Raw genomic sequence first — 25,808 nt, 5'->3', positions numbered from 1 at the left:
CTCCCATCCCTCCCGCGGCCAGCGGCGCTGCCAGCCGCACCGGGCGCACCTGGGACCGCCGCACCGCGCTCCCTCCCGGGCCCCGCCGGTGCTGGGGCGGACGGCGCTCGGCGCGGCTCGGCGCGGCTCGGCTCGGCTCGGCGCGGCTCGGCGCGGCGCGCCCGGGGCCGCCGGCAGGTCCGGCCTCCGTCCCGGATCCGCGCCCGCGGGGGACCTGCGCGGGGCAGCGCGCAGCATGCGCGGCCGGGGTCCGGCCCGCCTCGGGGGCCGTGTTTGCTGATGTAATCGCCAGGCAGCCAGCGCTGAAACCCAACACCGAGGCAGGCGGGGAGGGCCGCCGGTGCCGGGGCAAGGCGGCTGCAGCGCCGCTCCGCCGCCGGACTCCGCGGGCAGCCGCGGGGCCCCCCCGCCACCCGGCCCCCGGCGCCCCCCCGCCCGGCCCCCCCCGCCGCCGCCCCCCCCCCCGCGGGCCGTACGCGGGCCGCCCTCGGGCTTGCGCGGAGCTCGGTGGAGACCTCGGGGCCGGCGGGGTTTCATGGACAGGACCTGACCCTGCGGCGGCGCGGCGCTCGGCTCCGGCTTTCCCTCGGATCTCCGCTGCCCGGGCAGATGCATACAAATGCATTTGGGAGCCGAGAGGACAAGGCGAGGACGCATCTCTCCCGCGGCTCAAACGTAAGCGGGAGCCGGGGAGGCGCGACGGCGGGCCCCGCTGCCCCGGCCGGCGGCGACGGGGCGCACCGCACCGCCAGCCCGCCGCGGGGCGGGGGGCTCGGCTGCGGGGCCGGGCAGGGGATGGGGGCTGCGCCTCGGCTCCGCTCCTGGGGGCAGAGGACGGCGACCCCGGTGGGCTGTCGCCACGGCGCGGGTGGGCTGTGCCGCCAGCCCTACCCCCGGGCGCCAGCCGCAACCCCGCGAGGTGCCGGGTGCCCCCGCAGGAGCGGCGGGGGCTGCGCGGTGCCGGCTCCCGGGACGGAGCCCGCCGGTGCGCCTCTCTCCGCCGCACGCCCGTAGCCCTTCCCGGCGCTCTCCCTTCTCTCTCCTCTCGCTCTTGCTTTCCTGGGTGTTGCCGGTCCCGTCCAGCACCCTGTGTCATCCTTCCCCCGTCCGAGCCCACGCCCCGGCAGGCAGCCTGGCTCCGGGGAGCCCGGCCCGGGGAGGGCTGCGCGGGTGTGCGGCCCCCGGGGAGCGGGGGCAGCCTGCCCTGAGAGCCAGAACACCCCCCCGGGCCCCGAGGGGGAGAGGGGGTCCTGGGGGAGAGCGTGCCTCTGCACCCACAAGTCACCCGCCGGCTCGTCCTCCCTTTTGGTACCTAGCTGTTAAAACACAGCAAACAAACCAAACCTGCAGAAGTTACGCTTAGGAGCTGAGGCTACTCTCTTACTAAGAGATGCCCAGATAAGGTGCCCTGTGTTTACATGCTTCTGCAATAGGCTGAGGTATTCCTAGTGCATCACCATCTGCGATGCAAAGGTAGAACTCCGCTCTCCTCTATAGTTTGCCTAAAAGCAGCCTAGGCAAGACGATTGTGAGCTTTTGATAGTTGTAATGATATTATAGAGGTTGCCAGTATGTGTCTCCTTTTGTAAAGTGCTTATTTTATTCTGGCTGTGGCTTAATTTAAGTTTACTGAGAGCTGCAAGCGGGATAGAGAAGGATTTGTCTCGTGTTGTAGTGAGGATTATGCTGCTAAAACGTGCCTGGTGCATAATCTGGGTGCGCTTCAATGCTTACGGGCAGTTAGTTACGTGGCTGCCTGACGGTGGCCTTCCTGGGAGATCTGTGTGCTTAATGGCTGTGTCTGTGGGACTTTTTCAGGAATTGTCTGAGTGCAATTTAAAAAAGGGTTTTATTTGATATCTGTAAAGGGATATTGCTGATAGAGAAACATAAAATTGAATTGTAGTAAAGTAGTACAGTAGCAGAGATGCAGTTTACCGGAGTTGAAAATCGGAGATAGCTTCGGAATATGTATACACCTATATGCTTCTGTCTTGTTTACCTAATTTACTTGACTAGAGAGGAAGCAACCTGGTTGCTTGCCTGTGTTAAGAAACCAGAATTCTTTGCAAAAGGATCAGATTTCCTTAGCATATATCAAACCAGTCAATCCCTTGCAACCCAGACCACCTTATTGTGGAAATGCCATTAGGTCAGACCTGCTATCTGTATAGAGGTGTTTCTGCAGGTTAAATAAATAAAACTCCTACAGCTGCATGACTCCTAAATCTCTCACCAAACGTGTTGATGGAATATTTAATGTTAAAACATAAACAGCTTTGCGTTACCCTTGTCTCTCGCGAGCGCCGAGTTGTAGAACGTTGTAGTCGTTTGAAGAGCGATCTACAAAATACACAGAGACAAACCCCGAAAGAAGAGGGTATTTCACAGGAGTGGGAATTTGAGCTGTATACTTTTGCCTTAATACAGAGGAAAACAGTGTGTGCTATCTAGACAAGAGAACTAGTGTAAGAAATCACGGATGTACTCATAAAATGGTTCTAAAAATCACATCTTTTTCATTCATTTTTCTCCTTTTAGAAATACTAACAGAGTTGACTGTTCTTCTAGACGTGGTAGTTTCTCATCTTAAGCCAAATGCTGTCCAGAGAGTGGCTGGGCCACCAGGCAGGGAGTTTTCTTTCTCTGAGCCACAGCACTGTTGTAGGACTCCTCTTAGGCCACTGCTCCTCAGAAGGAAAGAGCAATACATCTTTTGATCTTCTACCTCTCACCTTATCTTGTGTGTCTCCCTTTTTCCCTTCTTTCAAATTGTGAACTTGTGGCAAAGGATTCAGGAGCTTCCTCCTTGCTGGTTAGGTGCACAGTGGCATCCATGCCCAAATGTCATGCAACTGTCACCTGGGAGGGGCTTTGGAGGCTGTTGTGTCCCCTCGAGCCACATTGATAGGAGGTCTCTTAAAACTTGGGAAGCAGCACTGGACCTGCTGGCTAATCTCGTTACAGCAGCAAAGGAAGATATCTTTCTTCTCCGATCTTGAAATATAAGGTTTTTAACCTTATCTTCGGGTCTTTGAGAGGCCCAGGGCATCTCTGTCCACAAGGTGCTATCACCTGTCCCAAAGCCCTCCTCAGGTTTGATGGACACAAATTGGGCCGTTCTCTTAGCAGGCCTCAGAGGAGATCCAATGAAGCAATGCACATGGGCCGGGTGCTGGTATTTAAACCATCATCACTGATGAGCACAGGGTTGAATGCATTTGTGCCAGTTACACTGGGAACAGGTTTTCCTGCCTTCTCTAGCAGCCAGCTAGTGGTATTTCTTCCTTTAAACTTGGGGTTTAGGAAACTAGCCTGGAATGAAGAGGATGCTGCTGTGCACTGACCAAACCCAAGCTCTGTATGCTGCTGAATAGTCTTCAGAGGGTGGAATTTTTCATCATTGCTTGCCACAACTGGCTTTGAAGCTTATCAGTTTCCTCATCCATCCGTCACCCCTAATAGAAAAAAATAAACATGGATAGTCACTGTCCACTTGTAGGAAGAGGCAAACAGCCACAAGATGTCAGAAAGACAAGCTCTATCTTAAGTGGTAGAATTGCTCAACCACATTTGATAGTGCCTTCCTCCAAACGCTTATATAGTTGCCTTCAGCTTGTGCTTGCATGTAAACCAGGAGAGAGGGTGAAAAGGTAGGAGGAGGGGAGGAAGCTCAAGAGATACCTAGGCTCTAGGACAGGACATAGCCAAGGGGTATTGGAACAGCTTCATGTGTGATGTTAAATGGGGAAAAATAGCCAGCATTCGAGTCAGCTGGTGTCTTCCTTGCCACATGCTTTTGCATTTTTCTACTGTCGTGTCCCAACAGGACAAGTCTCCCCAAGAGCTATGGGCTCAGCTAAGGCATGCGGTCCAGGGTTTCTGCATGCTGCTTGCTTTGTTCCGTGCAGCTATGGCAGACGATGGATCAAGCCATGTATGCATTACACAGCAGGGAGCCTGGTGGCTTAGTGGCAGTGCTGATGTGAGAATGGAGACTGAGAACTGGCTGCTATGCAGCTTAAAAGCTGCAAATGCCAAGAGTAGTGATCTTGAACAAGAAGGGAGGGTTTGCATGAATGGATTCTCTCAGAAAGACAGAGTTTCATTTTTTCATCTTTGGCTATGGAGGGCTCCCTTGTACAACTTCACTTTAGGTTGCACATGGTTTCACTTACAAGAAGTTGTACTTGTTGTGAAAAAAGGTAGAAGGAAGGCTAACTTTTCCCACGCATTAGAGGACCTCCAGCCCTATGGTTGTCTCTGGTCCCTGTTTTTTCTTTTAGCTGATCACTCATCTGTTCTTGACATTAGCTGGAGAGCACTGTGTAAGCCAGACATTTGTCTTTACCTCTCACTAAATGTTTCTGTATATCCAGTTACATCTGTGTAATTTACAGCCCTGGGAGCATTTTGGAATTTCTTGCCTTCCTACAACATTTGCTGGGAGGTGACAGAGGCAGATACCTGACACACATCTTGTCCCTGGCTGACGTTGTGGAAGAGGCTGTTGTAATGTCAAGAGGAGTCATCTTCACATTTTGGGCTCTGGGGTCCTTTGAGCATCCTGACTTTGGAGTTAACTAAAATGTCTTATGCTATTTTTAATTGCGAGTCCATTTTGTGCCCATGAAAGTCAAATAGATAAACTGAGTTTTAGCTGATACAGTGCAGTGCATGGACTTTCTTCCTAACACAGCTGTCTCCTGTCACTGAGCTTCTCATTAAGTCAAAAGATGATGCATTGTGTGACACAGAAACTATGAACTTGAATTCTGGTCTTCAGAACTGAAAAAATCCAAAGTGAGTGTCCCATAGCTGACCTGCTGTTTGGACAACAGTTAATATGAAGTCTTTTGCAGGAGTGGCAGAACTGCTCCAGTAGACATTTCATGGCTGTAGCAGGAGAAAGCCTGAAGAAAAGCAATAGCTAGGGACTGCAGTAGTTAATTAAAAAATGTGCCCTTACAAGCATGTTGGGATTTGTAAGGTGTAGTTTCCACCCCACTCCCCTTCTGTGATCAGAACTGGAGCAATGATGCATTTTTGAATATCCTGTACATTCTGTGCATTTTGTTCTAAAAACCATGATGTATCTACAGTTTTACAGTGTCAATACCAAAATATTACCATTATCGTGCCTTACTGTTCCTTAAATTATTCATTTGTTCCGATTGCCAGAACTTAAGCTCTCACCATCTGCAAATCCACATGTAGGTGTATAACCAATGGACCTAATTTTGTCCAAGATCCATCCCACTTACTTGCTTTGAAAACTTTGAGCAGATGTTTTGAAGAATGCTGCAGAAGACTCTTTAAGATATATCATAGCAGGAAAAATATGTTTAGTCTAATTCTTTAAAGCTGCTTTTCCCTGTCCCTATAATTTGAAATCCTGTTTAAATAAGTGTTTTAAAATCAGTGTGGCAATCTGTGAATACAGTCCAGGCTGCTGATCAGGTGGAAAAGGAAAGGACAGCAGAGAGGTTTGCCAGAGGAAGAGTGGGTGGTGGTGGTGGATAGTCCACTTTTTAAATTATCGTTTGAACCAACACACCTGTAAGAAATGGGAATTGGTTGGGTCTATAATGCTTCCTTTCTCCTTCCAGCATTGCCACAGGTGTTTTTCCTCATAACAGGAACTGGGGGAAGGCTCAGCCAGTGGGCTTTGGTTGCCAACTGTCTATCAAGGGCTGGGCTTGGGGAGGGGGCAGTTGAGAACTATCTGCTGCTTGGGTTGGACTGGGCTGCAGAGGGGAGGGGGCCCACAAGAAGCAGCAGACCAGCTGTGAAGTACCCTCTTCCCCTAAGGAGGACTTGGTTTGAAAACTGGGGTGAAACCCCACGGTAAAACTGCGTAAGTGGAAGGAGAGTAAGTAATCAAACACATCTCCTGCTAGATCAATGAATTTTGACTTTTTTTTTTTTTTCTTTGCTTCACTGGGCAAATTGCTAAAACCAGATTTCTGCTCTGTGATTTTCATGCACTTGGATGTTTCTGGAATGTTTGAATTGCAAACCCTTGAAAGGAATATTAAGATTTTTCACTAAATACTGGTATATGTGTGTGTGTGTATATGTACGTATATATATATACACAAAAAACCCCATTTAAATCATAGCATTATTTCTTGTCATTGTAGCATTACTAATACTTGGTTTATGCATACGTTATCCTCTGAGCTGAAGGCAACCTGGCAGTGAATGCTCAGTGGAAGGAACTTGTCTGTCATTGCTGTTTGAACCATACGTCCCTGTATAAAGTGGTAGGGTTTTCTTCCTGCCCTTTTTTTTGCTGCACAAACCTGACTAATTAGCTGGCAAAGTTACATCACATGAAGTTACAGGTGTTTAGTTGCAACAGTGTTACTTTCAAATACTGTTTATTCCAGATACTCAAGTGCTCTCTGGCATGGTCCAGCAAATGCTTTTAGTCAATCTGGCATTTAATATTATGAAAAATCAATGAGGTTACATATCTTAATGAGCAAGAGGGTTGAGCTGAGGCTTGAGCGTAAGTTGAGTAGTTAGTATCAGAACTATATTTCTGATATTTTAGAAATATTTATTCTTAGAACTAAATAGATATAGGTTACTATTATTGTTACATACATCTGTTTCTGTGCCTGGATGTCCAACATCAACAGAAAATATATTTCTCATTTATTAAAAGATTCAGTCACTGAAAAGAGTGTGATTAGATACTAATCTGGCTAATAGGATAATTGAGTAAAAAACAGCAGACAGTCTGTTTTTAACCATGGTAAAAATGTATTCTTTGCACAACATCCAACACTTTTCATTTAAGCAAATTTTGAGCACATAATCTGTATCCACCTTATATATGTTCGTTGCAATCAGTGAGCCTATGATACCTATCAGTATTGCACTCTTCTATCTGAGCGTGAAGTTTTAAGTCAAAATGTGATGGGATTTTTTTGCTTTGTGAAGAGTATGTCTTGTTTGTAACATGACAATTTTATAATACAGGAACAAAAGTGTGGCACAACATTTTCATTTATGGTAAAATGACGTGATACAGTGACAAGACTGATAGCAGGTTAAAAGTATCTAATGATCTCCACGGGCATTAACTTGTCATTTATTTTAAGGTTTCTTTACAGCAACATTTCTTTTCTTTCCAAGAAGAAATTTACTACATAGTAGTGTTCGTATTTGAAGGCTGCTGCAAGGAAATATAAACCAGATGCAGTTACTTTAATAATATAAGCCAGTGTAAAATATATGTACTATATATGAGGGCATACATAATCCTTGATCTTTGTGTAAAACGCCTTCTCAGCATCAGTGGAAAGTTGTACAATGTGATGGCTTTGATCCAGGACTTGCTGAAGTCAATGGGATCCTGCCATTGACTTCGGATGTTGAATCAAGCTTCTAATTCCTTGGAGTTCTGAAACTGTAGATGTTTTCTCACATGTTCTTTTTTTTCTTTTCCTTTTAGGAAAACTCTCCTTTTTATTGCAATATGTATAACTGTGGGTGTTGCACAAGTACCCAAACAAGGTGAGAACGCTTTTTTTATAACAGGACATTTGTATAATCTCTTACTAGATGAAAAGAGTAAATAAATGGCTGTTGTTACTAGTGACCTTAGGTTCAGTTCCTTAATGGTCACTTGAAGAAAATACCAGCTACAGCATAATGAGAGCAAAAGTTTAAAGCAACCAGTTTGGAAAAGATGACCTTTTGAAAATTACTCAGATTTTCTGTCTATGAAATTGCTTACATATTTAAGCAAGCTCTTCATAAAAGAGAAGCCTTGTACAGTGAAAAGGCTTTGATTGTGTCCCCAGTGCAAGTGGGTGTCCTTGGGGGTGGCAAGCTATGACTGAGTTACCTTTGCACTTAGGGCTCTGCAAGCAAACCACTGCATATAATAAAGGCTTAGTCTAGGCTGGCATCATTAAACCAAAAAGTGAAATTGTGTATTCATTTGGTTTTGCATTCAGATGCAGATGTTAGTGAGGAAATAGGGTTGTCTTGTTTTGAGTTTCTTTTTTAATCTGCCAGCTGTTATAACTGCACCGGATGTGCAGCTTGCACTAGAGACTGCTGTGGGAATATTAGCATCCCGAGTGGTGGAGGTAACATGCCACTTAGTCATTGCGTATCTGCCAGGAGAGTGGCAGCATCAGTTCTCTGCCATGTTCCTTCACCATACAGGTGAAGCAAGAAATAGATCATCCTTGGCCGGTAAGTGTGTTAACTGCAAATACTCAGCTGAATACAGTTGGGTTGCACAGTTAAGACTCGTTCCTGATAGCGTTTTGCTAGAGCCCTGTGGGATATTTCAGCAGCCTCCCACCATTATTCTCACCAATTTCCTTCTCATCATTCCCTACGACTGGCAAAGCTTGGTTTTTTCTTCAGTTGCGGGGTTTTTTTTTCCCTCTTCTCTTTGTAGTTTTGCCTTCTATTAGTTGCTTGTTTGCCTGTTAAGATTGGTTGTTGATTTTTTTCACATTCAGCTCAATAGGGGACATATGTTTTTGTGATGATGGGATTTTCCCAGATTTTTCTAATAGCTGAGCCAAGTTCTCATCGGAGGAGGGGCAGCACCCATAGATGTGTGTGGCCTGCCCTGCTCCAGGCCTGCGGGGATGGAAGGGGAAGAGGCTGTCTTAGGGAGGCAGTTTGCACTTTCCCGGCATAGCGGGAGCAGGTGAAGGATGCCAGAGACAAGCGTGCAGTGATGGTTTGAGTTGTCTTCATCCCTCCAGCCCACCCTCCTCCTCTGCAAAGAAATAAACAATTTCTCTCACTTCTCATATGCTTTTCTAATGTCTGGGAATTGCTTTTCTAATGAAATTTCAGGTGAGGACCGTGAAGGCTACAGGACTGGAGGGGCAGCAGCGGCAGGGGGGAGTGGGTGCAGTCTGAGGCTTGTTTGCCTCTTGGCTGAGAGTACCTCCATGCACAGAGCTTTGCAGAAATGGGGTAAAGCCTCCAGTCTTGACGTGCTTATATTTGATTATTTTTTTATTTTGTCACCAGCAGATGAAGGAGCTTTCCTACTCTTTTTTTTTTTTTTTAAATTCCTCAGCAGCATTTCTAGATAGCCATAGGAGAAGCCTTACTGAATAGAAACGCCCCTCCACCCCCTGTGCACAGAAGCCATACACAACTTCATTTTCTTTAAGTGCTTGCTTGGGATCAAAATGATGCATTGAACCTTGATGCAACTTTCTGCCCATGGGTGAATTTGGTCCCTCATGCACTTTATTTGCACAGTGTGTAAACAAGGCTGCAAAAAGCAGTTCAGAGACCGGCAGACTGAGGAAACCTCCTCAGAAAAAGAGCAGCTCAAGCGTATCCTTCAGTCTCAGTATATAACCTGCAGAGCTAGCACTATTCCATTTGCAGTGCTTAGAGTTTGTCCAGGAACAGGATTGTCTGCCCATTAGGAATATGTTAACACTTAAGTTGTTATTAAAACTTTCTTGGCAGTGATATTTTGAAAAAAAGACTATTCTGCCAAATATGAAGATGCTAGCTAGAGTAATTAACATTCCTTCTCTCCTGAGCTGATGGAACAGCCTGTGCATGCTTTGCCTGAGAAGCTATGCCTTGTTCACTTTGGTAGGCTGCTATAAATTGTGTTCAGTGAAATACATGTCAAGATATAGCCTCAGCCTTTAGGAGCAGTACTTTGAGTGTGGCTCAAGGACATTGCAGAATCAGTGTATCTGGTCGGCTTTTCTATGCCAGTCGCTCGGCCTGGTGTCCGGGAGAGTATTGGTTGCAGCCAGGTATCTTAATTTATCCAGTTGCAGATGCAGCATCACCTAGGAAATGGGCAACCTGATGAGTAATTACCGCAGTTCTGGTGGAGCTGAGCAATGAATGACCCTTGTCTTTCCCTTACCCATACTGGTAAAGGGAAAGCGAGTAATGTGTGTACTAGGATTGCTGAAATGGAGAGAGCACGCCAAATATTCTGCCTTCAGAGTAGTCATTAGTATGGAGGAATGTGGAAAATGAACAAGAGAGACTGAACAGAATAGGGGTGTGGAACGATCAAACAGCCAAATCCCCTCATCCCTCCCCGATTCCTTTTTGGGATTTTTTTGTGCCACAAGAGGGTCAGAAGAATTTTTGCCAAAGCCTGTGTTAGGTTTTGCCTCCCCTCATGATGCAGTAAGGTTGTGAATTTTTCAAGTCCTTCTGGAAGGTGGAAGGAGAGCACTTGACACCAAAAACCCAAAACAACTTTTCCTTCAAGAAGATGAGCCGTTACAATTTCGGGGACTAATGGGTTGAGTGAACAGTAAGTGAAGACAGATGTTGTGCAGACATGGGTAAACAAAGAAAACCGACTACTGATAGGTAAAGAAAATAGTGGTTGTCATGCTGGGAGGAAGAGTTGAGAGGGTTGCCTGCTCCCAAAACCCTGTGTACTGCCAAGAGCTTCTGAAAGCCTTAAAATAAAATAAAAATACATGTTGGACCAGAAATGAAATGCCTGACCAAAAAAATTTGGAACCGTCTTTTGGCTTGACGGTGGGTTAACAGGCAGCAAGTCAGCAAGGAATAATTAGTTGATACTTAATCTTTTGCTGTCATTTTTCACACAGCATTTATTTGTTTTTAGCTTTCTCAGGACCTGTCATTGTTCACAGAGATCTGTTTGCAGGATGTGGAGAATGTGTCTTATTTCTCATCGTGCTCTCAGATGATTTTCCTTTTTTTAATAACTTTTAAACAATGTCTTGTTTTCAAATCAGAACTGCCAAAATTTTGGCAATTTTGCTTGCAGTTTGAGATTTAGTAGTGATACTCTTGAATGCCATTTTTAAATTGACTGTTTTAAGCCAGTTTAAGTTTAAGCTTTTTGTTTTATACTTCAATTTATAATACTTTGGACAGATCCTGTGCATTGTTATTTTTAAATACAAATATATAATTACAAATATTTTAAAATACAAGTACTTGCCAAATATTTCAGGTTAGGATGAGATATTTAGGCACAACCTTAGGTTAGATTATTAGCTATTCTCCTCTGTGCAGTCAGCTGGCCCAGCCAGTGCCTAGAAGTGCTGGAGCAGTGTCTCCAGCCTTGGGGTATTATTTGCATGTGTAAGACCTTTGCGTTGCCCAGAGCTCAGGACCTGTGTTTCTTCTTAGCTTTCACAAGGGCAATACAAGTACAGCTTTCTCCTCCAAACTGCATGCAGACCACACAGGACATGGGTCCTGGGAAAGTGTGGTGGTTCATTAGCAGATGCCTTGTGCTTCGAAGCTCTACTATAACCTGACCTGTGTTATCAGTTTGACAGATAAAAATACAGCCGTAGTAGATTAATTGCTCTGAGGCAAAACATCTTGAGAAATTGGCGTACACATGACTTTCTGCAAAGATATGCTTTCTCCGTACCTCTGTCTGCGCTGGCTACCTGCCAGGATAATCTTGGCGCGCCCGTGAACCTCAAACATGACTAGAAACGCTACAAGGTGTGTAATTAATTTTCAAGATGTACAGTGCATTCAGGTTGATGCTTTTGGTTCCAATTTATAAACTACTTTCAAGGAAATCTCAGGCTCTTTTCATAATTTACCACTGAAACGAAGCCAACATCTGTCTATTCTTAAAGTTTGCTATGAGTACATTCAGTAAACAGAGAGAGGGAAGACTGGGAAAGGAGACTCTTTTCCACTAAAAGAGTGAACATCCATTTGTTTCACTTGCTTTTTTCTCTTTATATAGCAGAGAATCCTTAACTTTTCTTGGCTACTCCAAATTTTTGTTATGCCATTTAATAGCTTTACTTAATGTAAGCACAACGTGCATAGTAAAAGTACCCTCAGCTAAATGCTATGGAAAGTGCCAGTCTCTTCCCAGTCAGGCTTATTAGATCAGTGCAACTGTTAGATGCTACTAGTCATTTTTAATATAGGCAGTTCACTGAAGCTTAGGTCCAACCAGTTGTTCCAGTTAGGGGAAAAAAGATGATTATCGTATGCTTCTGTGCAATGCTGTTCATGAAAACTACAATGTTCAGTTTCCCCTTGTGCACAAAATCAGAAAATTTAGCTTAGAGGGACCTTGAACTCATCTAGTTCTAGCTCCTGCTGAGATCAGAGTCAATGTTGAAGTTAGTTCAGGTTGTTGGGTCCTGTCCAGTTGGGCTTTGAAAATCTCCAAGAATGGAGATTACACAATGTCTCTGGCCCCCTGGTCCAGCACTTAACCGCTTTTGCGGTGAGAGTGCTTTTTCTTTGTATGGAGTTGGAATTTCTTGTGTTGCAGCTTGTGCCCGTTACTCCTCAGCTTTTCTCTGTCTTCCCTATAACCCCAGTTCAGATCATGGACAATTGTAATTAGATGCCCCCAAACCTTCCCATCTCCAGGCCAAGCAAATGTAGCTCCTTCAGCTTTTGCTCATGTCATGTGTTTTAGCCCCCAACCTTCTTGTCTCCTATTTCCGTGACTGCGTTTTGTCTCAGTCTCTGCAGTATTTCTGTGGCACCTTTCACAAATACCCAGACAAGCAGTTTTACCAGTCAATGCCACAAGTGCTGTCTTACTGGGCAACCCCACAGGAAGACTGCTGGGGACATGCCGTTTAGCTCCTATTCAAGCCTTTGTAGTGTTTCTGTTTCAGCTGCATCATAAAGAATCTAACAGTGTCTTTATATTCATCCTAAGGAAGGAGGTCTTTATGCCCACCAACTCCAACATGCCTAAATCTGATTAGGCAATACCAAATTAATTCGGTCATCTTTGACCATTGATTTACCCTTTAGGAGGAAAGTGGCTTTGATTTCTTACCCCAGGTCCGATCTGATTTCAGTTTATCAGGAGGCTTGACAATTGTGTTTCTACCCATTAGGTGAAGATACTTAGCCAGGTAAAAGATGGAGTTACTGTAAGGTCCAGGCTAAGGAAAGGGCTAAAGCACAAAGCTCACACTTATATAAGACACTAGAGAAGCCAACAGTGAAAATACCACTGCCTATTCCACGCTGTAGGAAGATCTTCCATCCAGACTTCTATATGCCAAAGCCAAATCTATAGGACATAAATCAGTAGGACAGCTGGTTTCTTTGTCTCCTTAATGTCCACTGCTGTCTCCCGCTGTGGAGTGCACTCTTAATCTAGTATCCTGTCTGGGTAGCCGCAGCCTTGCATTTGCTCGGAGGAGAGACGAGCCAGGAGATGGGAGCACTGCCCCTTGGGTCCTGACATTTCTCTTCCTTCCTTGCTCCTCACCACTTCTGCTTCTGCAGAGTTCATCTCATCCCTGGCCCTAACAAGTAAACCATGTAGAGGGAGAGGAGGCGGCAGCAGCGCACTCTGTTGCGTCTCCCCTTGGAAAGATCCTTGTTTTCTTTTAGTCTGATTAGCTTTGGCACAGATACATACAATCAAGGGTGATCCCACGGAGAAAACAATTCCCTTTGAAGCCAGCTCTGTAATGGCACAGGGCCTTGCTTGGCGGGAGGAAAGCTCCCTGGTGGAAGCACGGCAGTTCTTCCCAGGTACCAGTTGCATTACCTCTGCAGCACGTAGTAGCTACTTAGCAAGGCTTACCTTTGTATTTTGCTTTGAGCCAGTGACTATCTTCTGGTGCTCCACTGATGTGTTACTCTAAATAGCTCGTCCCTTCTTAAAAACAAAGCAAACCCCCCCCAATATTTTCATTTAAACTTTTCTGATAAAGAGGAAAAGCATGGTTTATTGCAGAAGGTTTTTGCAGAAGAAAGTTAAAGTTAAAAAAAATTATCTGCTTGAAGAATAGGCAGGATTAGCTAAATAAGGAACTAACAAAGTGTGTTCATCAAATACTGTGAAAAAGTTGAAGACAGCAAATGGGGATTTTTCATTTTCATAAATGAACTAACCTACAATGGGCATTACGTGGACCTTTATGTGGTGGGTTGTGTTTTTTTTAAGATTAAAATTTTGTTCTGACTTTGTTTGATTTATGTGAAACATTGGTGTGTCTTACACTAGCAATTTGGTGGCCTTGCTGTGGGCAGTATATATGCTCTGGGAAGTACGGATTTGTTAAGATGTTGTGCATACATTTGTTTATATGGGTCTGAATTTATGAGCTTTTAAACAAAATCAACAGTATGCCTTTATTTCTTTTTACAGCAATAGATGTTCTTCATCAACTAGGCCTTGTGAAAGATGTTCAACAGCCCTCAGAGACAACAGTGCCCTCAACATCATCTCTGTTACCTCAGGGTGTTCGTCTAACCGTATCAGGAGTTGTACTAACTAGTGATGCACACATTGAGTCCCCCATCACTCAAGTCATACCATCAAATCTAGGGCATCAGTTCACCGTACTGGTTGGGTTGTACTCTTACAGAGTAAACAATGCTTTCCTTTTCAGTATTAGGAACAAAAGTAGACTGCAGTTTGGTATCCAGTTGCTACCAAGAAAGGTAGTGGTGTACACTGGAGGGAAGCAGTCCGTATACTTTGATTATAGTGTTCATAATGAACAATGGCATTCATTTGCCATTGACATTAGAGACAAGACTGTCTCGGTATTTGCTGAGTGCGGAAAGAAGTACTATAGCAGGGAAATACTTTCTGAAGTGGAGACATTTGATTTGGATGGTTTATTTACTCTGGGAAGGATGAACTCTCACTCTGTCAGCTTTGAAGGAGTTATATGTCAGCTAGATATTATTCCCTCTGCAGAAGCCTCTGCAAACTACTGTAAATATGTAAAGCAGCAATGTCGCCAGGCTGAAACGTATCGATCTCTGCTAGGAGCTCCACATGTGTCAGATGGGCTGGATGTTTTTCCAAAGATGATGATTGATGAGAAAAACCAGTCAGAAGGCATATCAGCTTATAGAAGGGAAGAAACATCAAATGTTCCTGTTACCAGTGTTGCTCAGATTCACTTTCTATCAGAATACTTTGAGTCAAGAAATGTCTCTGCATCGGAGTTTCCAGAGGCCGAACCTCTGTTGCTGGAAGCTTGGCCTGAAACGGAAGTCCAGGATAACATCAATCTGCCTCTTCATCAGCAGGAGACGAGCAAAAAAAGAAACATCACTAAAACCCCCACAGGTTCATATCCAAATGCTTTAGATAATACCACAGAAGATGCAGGCAGACAAAGTGAGCCTCCTCTGATCTCCCCTGTAAAACAGAGTAAAACTAAAAGCAAGGGAATGGACAAAGCAAAACAGCATTTAGATGAACCAAGCAAAAAGCAGCAAATCTTCAACACAACGCTGCGTGGTTTGCCTGCTGACCTCTCTCTGGATAATCAACTCAGTCCAGGGCAGGAAGGTGCATTTGATGCTGATGAGACTTACCACACGGCAAACAGTTATGACATTGGTATTGATAATTACGCTTATAACTATGAAGATCTTGACAAAATGTTTGAAATGGGAAGTGTCAGAGGTCCAAAGGGGGAAACTGGACCTCCTGTAAGTTATCTTTACTACTCTTTTACTATAATGCAGCAACATACATTTAACAGAGGCTTTGAAAGAAACCTCGCAAAGCATGCCAAAGCTGTGACTGCAACTTTTCCTGGCTGTACTGTACAAATGCTTGTCTGCCTTAAGTATGCCTCTTTCCCGCATGTAATTTTGGTGTAAGTGTTGTATATTTTTATTTACTGGCAGAATACAAAGACATTCAAGACATTCATGTTCTGGTGAAGTGGTAGGTAACCCAGGCTTCTTTAAAATTTGAAATGCAGCCAGATGTTTGTAACTGCTAATTATGGAGACTGCTCACTTAATAAAATTACAGGATAAATTCATACAGTATGCAAATGTAGACGCTGATCCATGAAAAGACCAACCAGGCGGTTTGGAAGACTGACATAGCTTTCTCAGTTGAGCAATGCTATCAAAATTCATAATTGTAGAAAGAGACCAGTTGCAGAGTCTAGACTGGTAAAACCATTTGTAACCCAAGGTTATGGGGTGATGCAAACCTGCATGTAAAATGATTTTTAGAATAGTCTTACAAGATTTTGTGGTATTTTTTCAGTTCACAGTATAAGTGATCCCTGAAACAATTGCAAATGCGCAGTAGTGCTTTTAATAGAAACCCCTTTGTCCTTTCTTATTGTGTGCACAAGGCTCATAAACTTTTCAGTACATAAAAATGGGAGCAATATATATGAAGCTACAGACAAGAAATAACAGCAGTTCCTGCTTAGCCTGGGAAATATGATAGTTAGTGCTTGTTTGAGTTTTTGGTTAAAATTTTTAAACCATAGCATGGAGTAGATAATTGCACTTGCTCTTTTTTTTTTTTTGGTGTGTGTGCATTTGTGTGGTTATTACTGGAAAGCAATTTGATATGTGTTAAGCAGCTCCTAATATACATTTGCATGTGCCCATAAATTTATTGCCTGTATTCTTTCAGCACTGAAATATTTTTTTCTTAAGGTAGTCAGCAACTGAAAACTTATTTAAAAGTTCAATTTTTACTCTAAACAGGATCCAGATGCAAAGGGATTGTTACAGAATTGAAAAATGTGTTAACAAGTCATTCACATTAGTCCAGGGGTGCTCTTGCTTAATCTTTTCTGAACGTGAAGTTAGTCTTTTTTTCTCTTTTTGTCCCTTACAATAGTATTTATGGGGACATATCACTAAGTATGTAGCTGTCATCAACATGAAGTTAATTTCCATTTTTGGAGCTTAGGACATTTAGTAACTGCTAATGGAAGCTTTTAATTTTAGCACATAGCTTGTACATTTTGATTTCAGTCAGTTACAGCCAAGAAAGTTAAATCCATTCTTTTTCACATGGCACAGAAATGGCTGCAGATAATGCTGTTGGTTGTTTGCATTACTAAGAAACTCTAAGCAAATGCTCTGTTTTTTTTCTAGACACAGACGCTATACATGCAGTGTCAAAGATGACAGCTGATTTGGAGAGTTCAAAGATGTCTATTACCATTTTCTATGCCTCTCTTACAGACTGGGGACACAGAAGTTTGTCTCGCCTAGGAAGGCAGTTAGGCAGACCTTGCGTTTGGTTTAGTGTGTAGCAGTGAATATGGTGCATTTGTGCTGAAGTGTTTTGCTGGGTCAGGTTTTAAATAACATGGCCAAGGTGTTGGAGACCTGTGGCAGAGCTGGGAAGGTTCTTCTTTTTGGGCACTAGGTTGGCTGAAGGGGCCAGCAGCACCTACTGAAACAGAGGCAAAGCTAAAGCATTGTGTTGCCAGAGAGGTTGATGCCAAAGGGAGCAGAGGCCTCTGCGTGGCCTTTTCCACACAAGCTTCTGTAAAGAATTGTGCTCCATGGAGGTTGCGTGGCACAGTACTTGCCACTGTTGTTGGCCTCAGACTTGAAGAGGTGGTCTTGGTTTGCTTTCTCAGTCTAGTACACCCATGTAGAGAAGACCAGAGATAATCCAGCTTTTATCTGTGTGGCTCTAACACTTTACTACATAACTACCCACAGAGTCTTATCAGTGGAAAGCCTAAAAAAGCAACACTGAGAAACTTGCAAAGTTCCCTTGCAGCAAAAAATCCTGATAAGGCATGAAACCTCCCTTTTTTTTTTCTTCTGTCATTATGTTGTGGTTGGTTTGAACCTTCTTTCAAGATTTCGATGTAGAAATACTGTTTGTTCTATTGGATTTGACAGGCAAGAACTAGCTTTTGTGGTTCTTAAACTCCTCAGCTTCGTTTTAGCTTTTAATCATCTACCAGAACTGATTCTTGCCTTGTATAATCAGGCCCCTTGTATTCCATGATCCCCACAGCTGTGGAATTCACCCACCACTGCAAAGCAGGGCTCCAGAATTCAGGCTTTCGTTTATGGATAGCATATGGAAAAGGGCACCTATTTCTTCAAAACTGCTAAGACCCTGATTAAAATTCTAGCAGTTGCAATGACGAAAATCCTCTACAAAAATATAAGGTGAGTTTAAAGTGGAACAGTCTGGTTTCCTGAACCACTAGTTTAGAGGGAAGCTACCCCATTCATCTGATGAACCAGTCCTTTTGGTGTTGCAGAGGGTGTTGGCACTGTATAAAGATTAAAAAAATAAATAAATCAGGTGTGTATTTTTAGCTGTTTAACTTTCAAACTGATATTCTTCATTGCACAGTCCTAGAGCAGTTTGCAGTAACATGACACATAGTCCCACACTTGTAGAAGGAGGGGTTGATGTGAGCTGAAGAGCTGATTTAGGTTAGTTGCTGGTAGGTAATTGCATCTGCAGGCCTATCTGGACAGGATTTGGCTTCCTCTGAGAAATGAGCTAGGAATTAGTTTTCTCTATTGGAAAAGGTTTCTGGATTATGAAGACACTCAGCCAGGAGGCGAAAGTAGAAGACCAAACAGTGGTGTCCTTAGACTATCTAGTTGGTAAGGAGAAGCAGTCTGGAGATATTGCCAGGAGGAACTGGAAATGTAAGCCCTGCATTAGGCAGAACTGAGTCCTGGATGAGATGCTCTTATTCCAACCAACAGGTGTGAGGGTGAGAACCCAAAGAGGGCAGTTCAGAGATCCTAAATGTGGTGCTAAATAAACAGTAGTAAGGGTAGTGTCAGCAGAGATTTCACTCTTAGCTTATTTCTCAGTTGAACAAAATTGCTTGCTGAGGCTCTCCCTAGCCACAGGGGATATATTGGGCAGTTAATCACTTTCATGCATTTTAGCTCTGCAGGTAACCTTCACGTTTCCCTACCGAAGCTGAGAAATCTATCTCAGTATCTGCTGATTCAGATAAAAACTTAAGATTCTTGCTGTTTTATTTTTAATAGCAAAAAGATGATGTTAGTCTTAAATATTTAAACATTTCTTTTAATTCACCTGAAACTGATGCAGTTTCCCTATCTTCTGCACAACAATATTGAAAAGCTTTAATCCATAACCCAAACCCATATATATATTCCTCTGATGTTGATGACATTGCTTTGGCTGTTGTAGGAATTCTTGGCAGAGAAAGGGAAAGACTTCCACAGCTGTAAAGAAAGGAGGTTAATCATACACAAGTGACTTGCCTGCTCTAGGGCATTTGGAAAGAGAAGTGTGTGGGTTTTTTTATAATTTCCAGTGAAATGCAAATGAAGCAAGAAGAAAAAATAGGTGGACATTCGTGTTTGGTAGGATCCTTGTTGCTCAATAATTAAATTAATATCTGAATGAAGTAATATGCTTTAAAAAGGTAGACAAAGCATGCTAGGAGTAGGTAGAAGAATTCTGAGTGACAGAATCAGAATTCCAGATGGTCTAAAATTGATGGGATGAAACTCAGTGCAGTAGTACAGAAATTAAAAGTACAAATAGAGGATGGGGGAGTGATTGGTTAGGCAGTCAGATGAGGGTGATAGAGTGATGTTATAGTGCACTAGAGAATAAATGCATCTTATCACTGTCATGCTTGACACTCACCAGTCCTGGTAATGTATCAGAGACAGGGTATTTTCCTACTGGTTTGGGTATGCTGAGGCTGCACTTTGGAGAAGTGTCCTCAGTTTTGGATGATGAGCTTTGAAAAGGATGTAGACAGACCAGAAGGATTGCAGAAGGTTGCAGTAATGGTGGCGCAGTTATAGAAAATATGAGTCTAAGTAAAGGTTAAAACAAAAGTGTGTTTAGTAATGAAAGTAAGGGACAAATGTTATAGTTCTGCAAAGAGTGAGTTAATAAAGATACTTTTTTGCCTGTTCACAGAAAGTATGGCAAGACAGAGGAGGAAATTTTAGGTGGGACATAAGGAAAACATGGCTAATCAGAGTGATACCTAGAACAAGTGATATTGGCAATGTTAGAAGTGGAATTTCCTTTTGTGGAGAGTTTTTTAGAAGAGGTTTGGAGCCTGATATTTGTTTGCTTCCGTGCTGTATTTCAGATATTTTGGTCATGATGTGCAGAAAGGCTCCTGTCTTTTTTGTTTTGCTGAAGGACTACTTGCCTTAGGTATTTGATGGATCAAGCATTAAACTCATATGTTTATTTAATTCAGTCTTTTAAAAAAGTGTCTGAGGTGAGCTGAGGTTGAGTGTCTGGAGTGTAGTCAAATGCCTTTTAAAGAGAAATGTAGTCGTTTTGCAAGAGAAACTTCAGTTGGTATGATTTAAGTATTGAATGGCAACAGGATTGGCATATGCCTGTGCAGACATTTTAACTACTTAATGCAGAATTTACTGCTGTGCATCTGAAATCTTAGCGGCTTGTTATATGTAAATGAAATGCTTCCTATTACCTCTGGTGTAGGGAAAGTTTAAAACACGTGTATCCATAGAAGGGCTTCAGTATCCTAGAAACTGTCTGTGAAAGTTCACCATTACCTTCATCCCAATGACCATTTGAAAGGTAGTGAAAATTTCTGGAAGACTGGCATCTACTTTTATTATTTCAGGATTAAGCCATGATTATTTGGAACTTGAGCTTCTCCGCTCAATAGCTAAATGAAATTTTCACAATTCCTAAGGACAGTAAGGTGTAGTACCTTTCTTAATGTGTATATGATCTGTTTTGAGCAAACTGATCTTATTAAATAAATGAATTTTAAATTTGTTACAAAGTTTACACAAAGTCACTTTTTGTTGGTAGTTAAAATGTCAAATGCAAAAAAACCCATTAACACTTTTAATTGCTTCAGATTTCTTTAACTACTGTTTCCAGTAGCTGGAGGAAAAGCTACTCAAACAAGTGACTAATTCCTTGGTTTGGGAGATTGGCTCACTCTCAGAAGTTGACTTCTGTGGCTTACATGGATGCCTAAGAGGCATAAATAGTTTCCTAGCTAGTATAAAAACAATCATGCTGATTTGAAGTTGTAGTTGCTTTCACAGGTTGAAGTAGTCCATAGGGTGGAATAACTTCTTACAAGTAGTCGGAGAAGCATTTCCAGGAAGACTTATGTGTGCTCTACGAAGTCTGCTGTCAGCAGAGATGTTGCTTGAGTTGCAGGGAGGAGTCTAAGATGGAGATTAAGGAGTAACTACTCTGGTTAAGGAGGGTCCTTGTTAACACTTTAATTGAACACCTGGATTGCTGGTGCTAATTGCTAATTATTGTTAACCAGAGACTTCATCTACAGCGGTTGACTTTGTTTTAGAAATCCTTGAGAAAGCATTATTCATCTCTGCCTTCATATTTCAAAATATATTTTACTGCTTCGTTTAGGAGTTGCTGAGGGCTTGGTTGTGATTAGATTTTCTTCTTTTTGTGTTTTTTAGATGAAGAGAGATAATTACTTATGAATTAGGGTAATCAAAGTGAGGGGGTTTGTTTTTTAAAGGAAGCAGGTACTATTTAAAAAAACAATTTTCAAAGTCACAGAGGGAAAAATGTTCTCACTGCTGCCATTCAATAAATCAGCAGCAAAGATCAGGGATGTTAATAGATACTCACTAAGATTTTTATTAGGAAAATGGTGGGGTTTGACTATTAATGTATTTTTAAGGAAATGTAGAGAGCATAGGGATAGAGAAGAACTTTGTACCACAAATCACAAAATAATGCACAGTAGTTGCAAGTATTTTACTTAATAAAAAATATGTTTCCCTTTGTGGTCCCAGGATAATTTTCTAAGCAAAGTGCATCTCAACTTAAAATTTGAGAGGAGAGATAGAAAGCATACTAGTTCAGCAGTGGCAGGGTGGGAGCTCTCTGTGCTGTTTCAGGTACGTTTTTGGACCTGGACAAGAATGCCAGGTCAAGAGCTTTCCATGCGTCCGTCTGCTACTTTTTGTTGTTGTTTGTTGTTATTAAACACAGGGCCTTTTTACTTTAGAAAAATATGAGGAAGCTAGTGAGCATTTATGCATTCAGGCTGAATAGTGAACCTCCTATGCTTAAAGCATGACGTGTTACGGTTTAACCTAAAGACCAGAACTGTAACGCAGATTTGTGTCTTCTAAATTACACAGAGAGGGAAGTACAGGGTATGCATTTCATGACTTAATGCAGTATGTATGGACATACTAATATTCCCAACTATAAACAGGCAGTTGCAGTACAATTAGACTCCTAAGATTATTATGATTAATTGGAGAGGAAAATAGTTTTTTTTTTCTTCTTCAGAGCAACAGTGTTTTTCCCATTGCCCAAAGTAGTCTGCATTTTGGCCAAATGAATGTAATCGGCTTGACAATGCCTAAAGTCCATAATCAATATTGTCTTCTCTGCCAGTGAAGTCATCTTTCCAAGGAAAAAGAAATATTGCTTCCACAAAACTTCAGGTTTTTAAAAATGCAACTTTTGTCTTAATAAAATGATTTGTTGGTTGCTAATAAAACCCCAAAGGGTGTTTTGTCCTTTTTTTCCCCTTCTCTCTTTTTTTTTTTTTCTTTTTCCTTTTTTGCAAAGCCTGCGAGTTGGCCATTTCAGCCACCGTAGTTGCCCTTCTGATTTTCCTGGTATCCCTGCCAGCTTTCAGCAGTGTTCTTTGGTGATGGGCAGTATGATACTCAGTGTTTTGCCTAGTGCCTCAGCTGAGAGCTGTAGTATATACAGAACACAGGACCGTGAGGAAGCCTGGGCGAAAGAGCAAGTTGAATCCCTTCCAGCTATCATCCGAGCTCCTTCATGAGGTCTGAGTTTCTTGATGCCCATTTTCCCTTGCGGTAGGAATACTTGGTCTCTGTTAAAGCTGGGACTTGCTGTGCTGGCATTTGGATGGGAGTTGAAATCACTCTTAAGAATAGCCCATGCCTCCTTAGGACTCAGGTGTGATAGATGCAATATAATATAAATTAGTGCAGATTTTAGTGTGGAGCTCTCATTCTTTGAGAGCTCCATTTGTATTTGAGTACAATGAAGTAGATCCTGGGGTTTTGAATGTGAACAGCAACCACGTACAGAAAAGAAAAGGTTTCTATGGTCAAAACAACTAGATATACAGAGGGTGGTACACTGTCTAATATTCTTATAGTGATGCATATCTAACTATGCATCTAACTGATGTTAATCTAACTTATTTGCAAAAGATACATCTGGATATGTACTAGCATTTTAAAAAAATCTGCATTTTCTGTAAAGATAATTATATTCATTATATACAAGGGCAAACATGCTACCAGTTATTCTTATCAGAAGCTTTTAATAGGAAACTGAACAATCATTTGTCCACGTTTATTTTCTTCTATTTCATGTCTGTCTTTTCTGTGAGGTGGTATCTTATTTTTTCACAGTTACTCCTGACTTTTCTAAAATGTGTTTGGCATGCTTATTAAAAAGGCTTCATTATTCTCTATTCTTTGTTTTGAAATACACTGCACTTGCTTGTTTCTAATCCTTGAACTGATCTCTTCTTCCTTTAATATAAATACACTTAAGTAGAAGTTATCTAGATTGTTAGCTCCAATTCCACTGACATAAGATACTTTCTAAACAGAAATCTGATTTGGAGCCAGATTAAACACACACGTGCTTGTAGTTTGGGAGTTAGTTTTCAAGTTGAGAAGGTCTGCCCGAGCAGAAAGTCATCAGTTAGAAGAACTGGTCTGATTCAGACTTGTGATACTGTCCTTGTATCGGGTTTTAGCCTAATTTGTTTTGATTTTCTATCACCAGGGTCCTCCAGGTCCTCCAGGTTTACCTGGTCCATCAGGAAAGAGAGGTCCTCGGGTGAGTAAAACGGCTATGTTCTTCTGTAGCTCTAGGCAGGTCACCAATAATCAAACCGGAGTTTGCATCATTTAGTTTTTCTCAACTTTATTCATATGCTAGGTGCTTATGAAAGTGTATGATTCTTAACATTTGGCAGATAGGTTAAAGTAAGGCAAAGCAAACAGGTTTGGGTTTTTTTTTTTGCTGTGAGCCTCCAGCATAGTTAGGTCTGTGTATGGGCGCGTACACAGTGTTGTTACATTTGTACCTAGCTTTTGCTGCTCACAATATTAACTATTAGTTTTTCCATGCTGCTCCCATCTGCTGCAATCTAAGGTCATGTTCATTTGTTTTTGGAATGAGGGGGAGTGAGCAATGCAGGCCACAGCCACAGAGGAGCAGGCGGTGGATACAAAATTAACCACTGCAAGACAGAGGGGGGAAAAAAAAATCATTCCCAAAAATCTGTTTTAGTCTCTTGTGTTAGAGCAGCTTGATAAAAGGGGTGATAGGTATCTGGGTAATTTGCCCAAGAAATGAGCTACAGTAGCAAATGTTGATTTATTTAGTGTGACTGGGTGCACCCCAACATGAGCAGGGACAGCAGCCTTGCCCTGTGCCAGGGGACAGAGCACAGGCTTTGCCGCAGTGAGCAGAAACCTGCGCCCCAGCTGCCAAAAGCATGGGAGAAGCCTGTGCTACTGCGACGACTGGCTGATGGGGCAAAAGAGGGTAAATCGGTGTTTGCCCAATTGCATACAAAAAAAATGCTTGAGGAGTCCCTGAGGTCGTGGTTGATTTGGGGGGTTTTAAGGGAAGGGCAGCTGGAGTGAACAGGTTAGCATTTGTTGTGTAGAAGATTTTGGGCCATGGTATTTGGAGATGTAAATGGTTATGGCTGGAGTGCACTCATCTAGGCAAATCGCAAGTGGGAGATAAGGGAGTAGTTTATATGAAGGCTCAGCAGACGTGTGGGAGGAGATTTGACTCAGCCTTTGAGGAGCGTTTAAACAGGCTGCTGCTCAATCGTGTGTTGAACATCCTGTGCTTTGCTGCCTTTCAAAACTTGGTCTGATGGGGTAGGAAAGTGCACTGATCAAAGGGTCCGAAAACCAAACTGATGCTTTAGAGCAGTTGGAGACAAGGGAGTGGACGAGACATGTTTAAAAGTATAAAATGAAAAGCATTCCTTCAAATCCGTATCTTCCTGACTTCTTGGATCCTTTTTTCAAATTATCCTTCTACATAAGAGCTGATAATTCTTACAACTCAGCTTTTTATGTTGCGTAGTGCCTCTGTCGAGGATACCTCTGGCATCCCACGTACCCAAGTAGATCCTCACAAGTGGGAAGGTGTCTTTGCTTTAGAGGACGCTGCCCATGTGTTTAAAGCCATGCCTGTTGGTGAGACCTCTCTTGCTCAGTTGTTTGTTTGGGCTTCCCCCCCCCAGGTATAGAGTACTTAAGAGCAAGTGACTACCGTGTGACTTTTCTGGATTAATTATTGAGTAGGACATGCTTTCCAATGTGAGGAGACAGCTTACAGTAGGGTGCCTGGAAAAGTATGGAAATGGCAGAGATTAATCTTTACCAGTAGTTCTGAGTTTAAAATACATATTTATATGGGCCAAGAAAGTCTATAAAGCTATTTGATCAAAGAAATAAATTTTTTTGAAATGTCAGTGCTCTTTAGTTTGTACAACACTTGATAAATTAAAGAAAGTATAGCTAGTGAAGATACATGGTATGATAGAGGAGTTTTTTGAGCCAAAAAACACATAAAACCTTGTTGATGCAAAGTTCATGTCCACATCTACCAGTCTGCCCTGTGACTTCTGTCTTGCTTCACATGAGCTGCCATTTGTGATCCTGAAATGAGACTCGAGGTGTCGAAGAGAAGCAGCAGAGTGCAGAGCCGCATTGCCCCGGCCTTCTTCAGGGTCTCTCAGGTGTGCGTCCAGACTTGATCCTGACAGAGATTCACATGGGTTGGACACTTTGGGCATGGCATCAATGCCTGATTAATGGTTAGAGATTTCCATTGAAAACTGATTTTGATCTCTGTAAGTCTACGGTAGAGAAGTCCACATCTGACAGTTAAGGTTTTCTAAGTGTCTTGGCTTGTTCTGAGCTTCTCAGTAATGAAATCTCAGAATTAGCCAGTGATGAGATGAAATTCCCCTGATGCCTCTCATTTCACGAGGATACTTTTGCACCTCTGTGTTGCAGTACTATGCCCCAAGGTAACAACACTGCAAGCAGCAAAAGCT

At 42.8% G+C, this 25,808-nt stretch overlaps 1 protein-coding gene across 5 annotated transcripts in view; it reads left to right on the top strand.

The window, feature by feature from the left end:
• Positions 1-402: 402 nt before the first annotated feature.
• COL24A1 (collagen type XXIV alpha 1 chain) overlaps positions 403-25,808 on the top strand; it is a 151,487-nt gene continuing 126,081 nt past the window's right edge. For all 5 annotated transcript variants that reach the window (XM_072868270.1, XM_072868271.1, XM_072868272.1 and 2 more), the window contains exons 1-4: positions 403-675; positions 7,466-7,527; positions 14,123-15,426; positions 23,504-23,557. In XM_072868270.1, coding sequence (XP_072724371.1) covers positions 620-675; positions 7,466-7,527; positions 14,123-15,426; positions 23,504-23,557 — 1,476 coding nt within the window. In that variant the 5' untranslated portion in view covers positions 403-619. The remainder of the gene's footprint in view (positions 676-7,465; positions 7,528-14,122; positions 15,427-23,503; positions 23,558-25,808) is intronic.

The sequence above is a fragment of the Ciconia boyciana genome, chromosome 7 (assembly GCF_034638445.1).
Source record: "Ciconia boyciana chromosome 7, ASM3463844v1, whole genome shotgun sequence".
Lineage (NCBI taxonomy): Eukaryota > Metazoa > Chordata > Aves > Ciconiiformes > Ciconiidae > Ciconia > Ciconia boyciana.
Note: the sequence above shows the minus strand (reverse complement) of the source record. Positions and strands in the feature narration are given on the sequence as shown.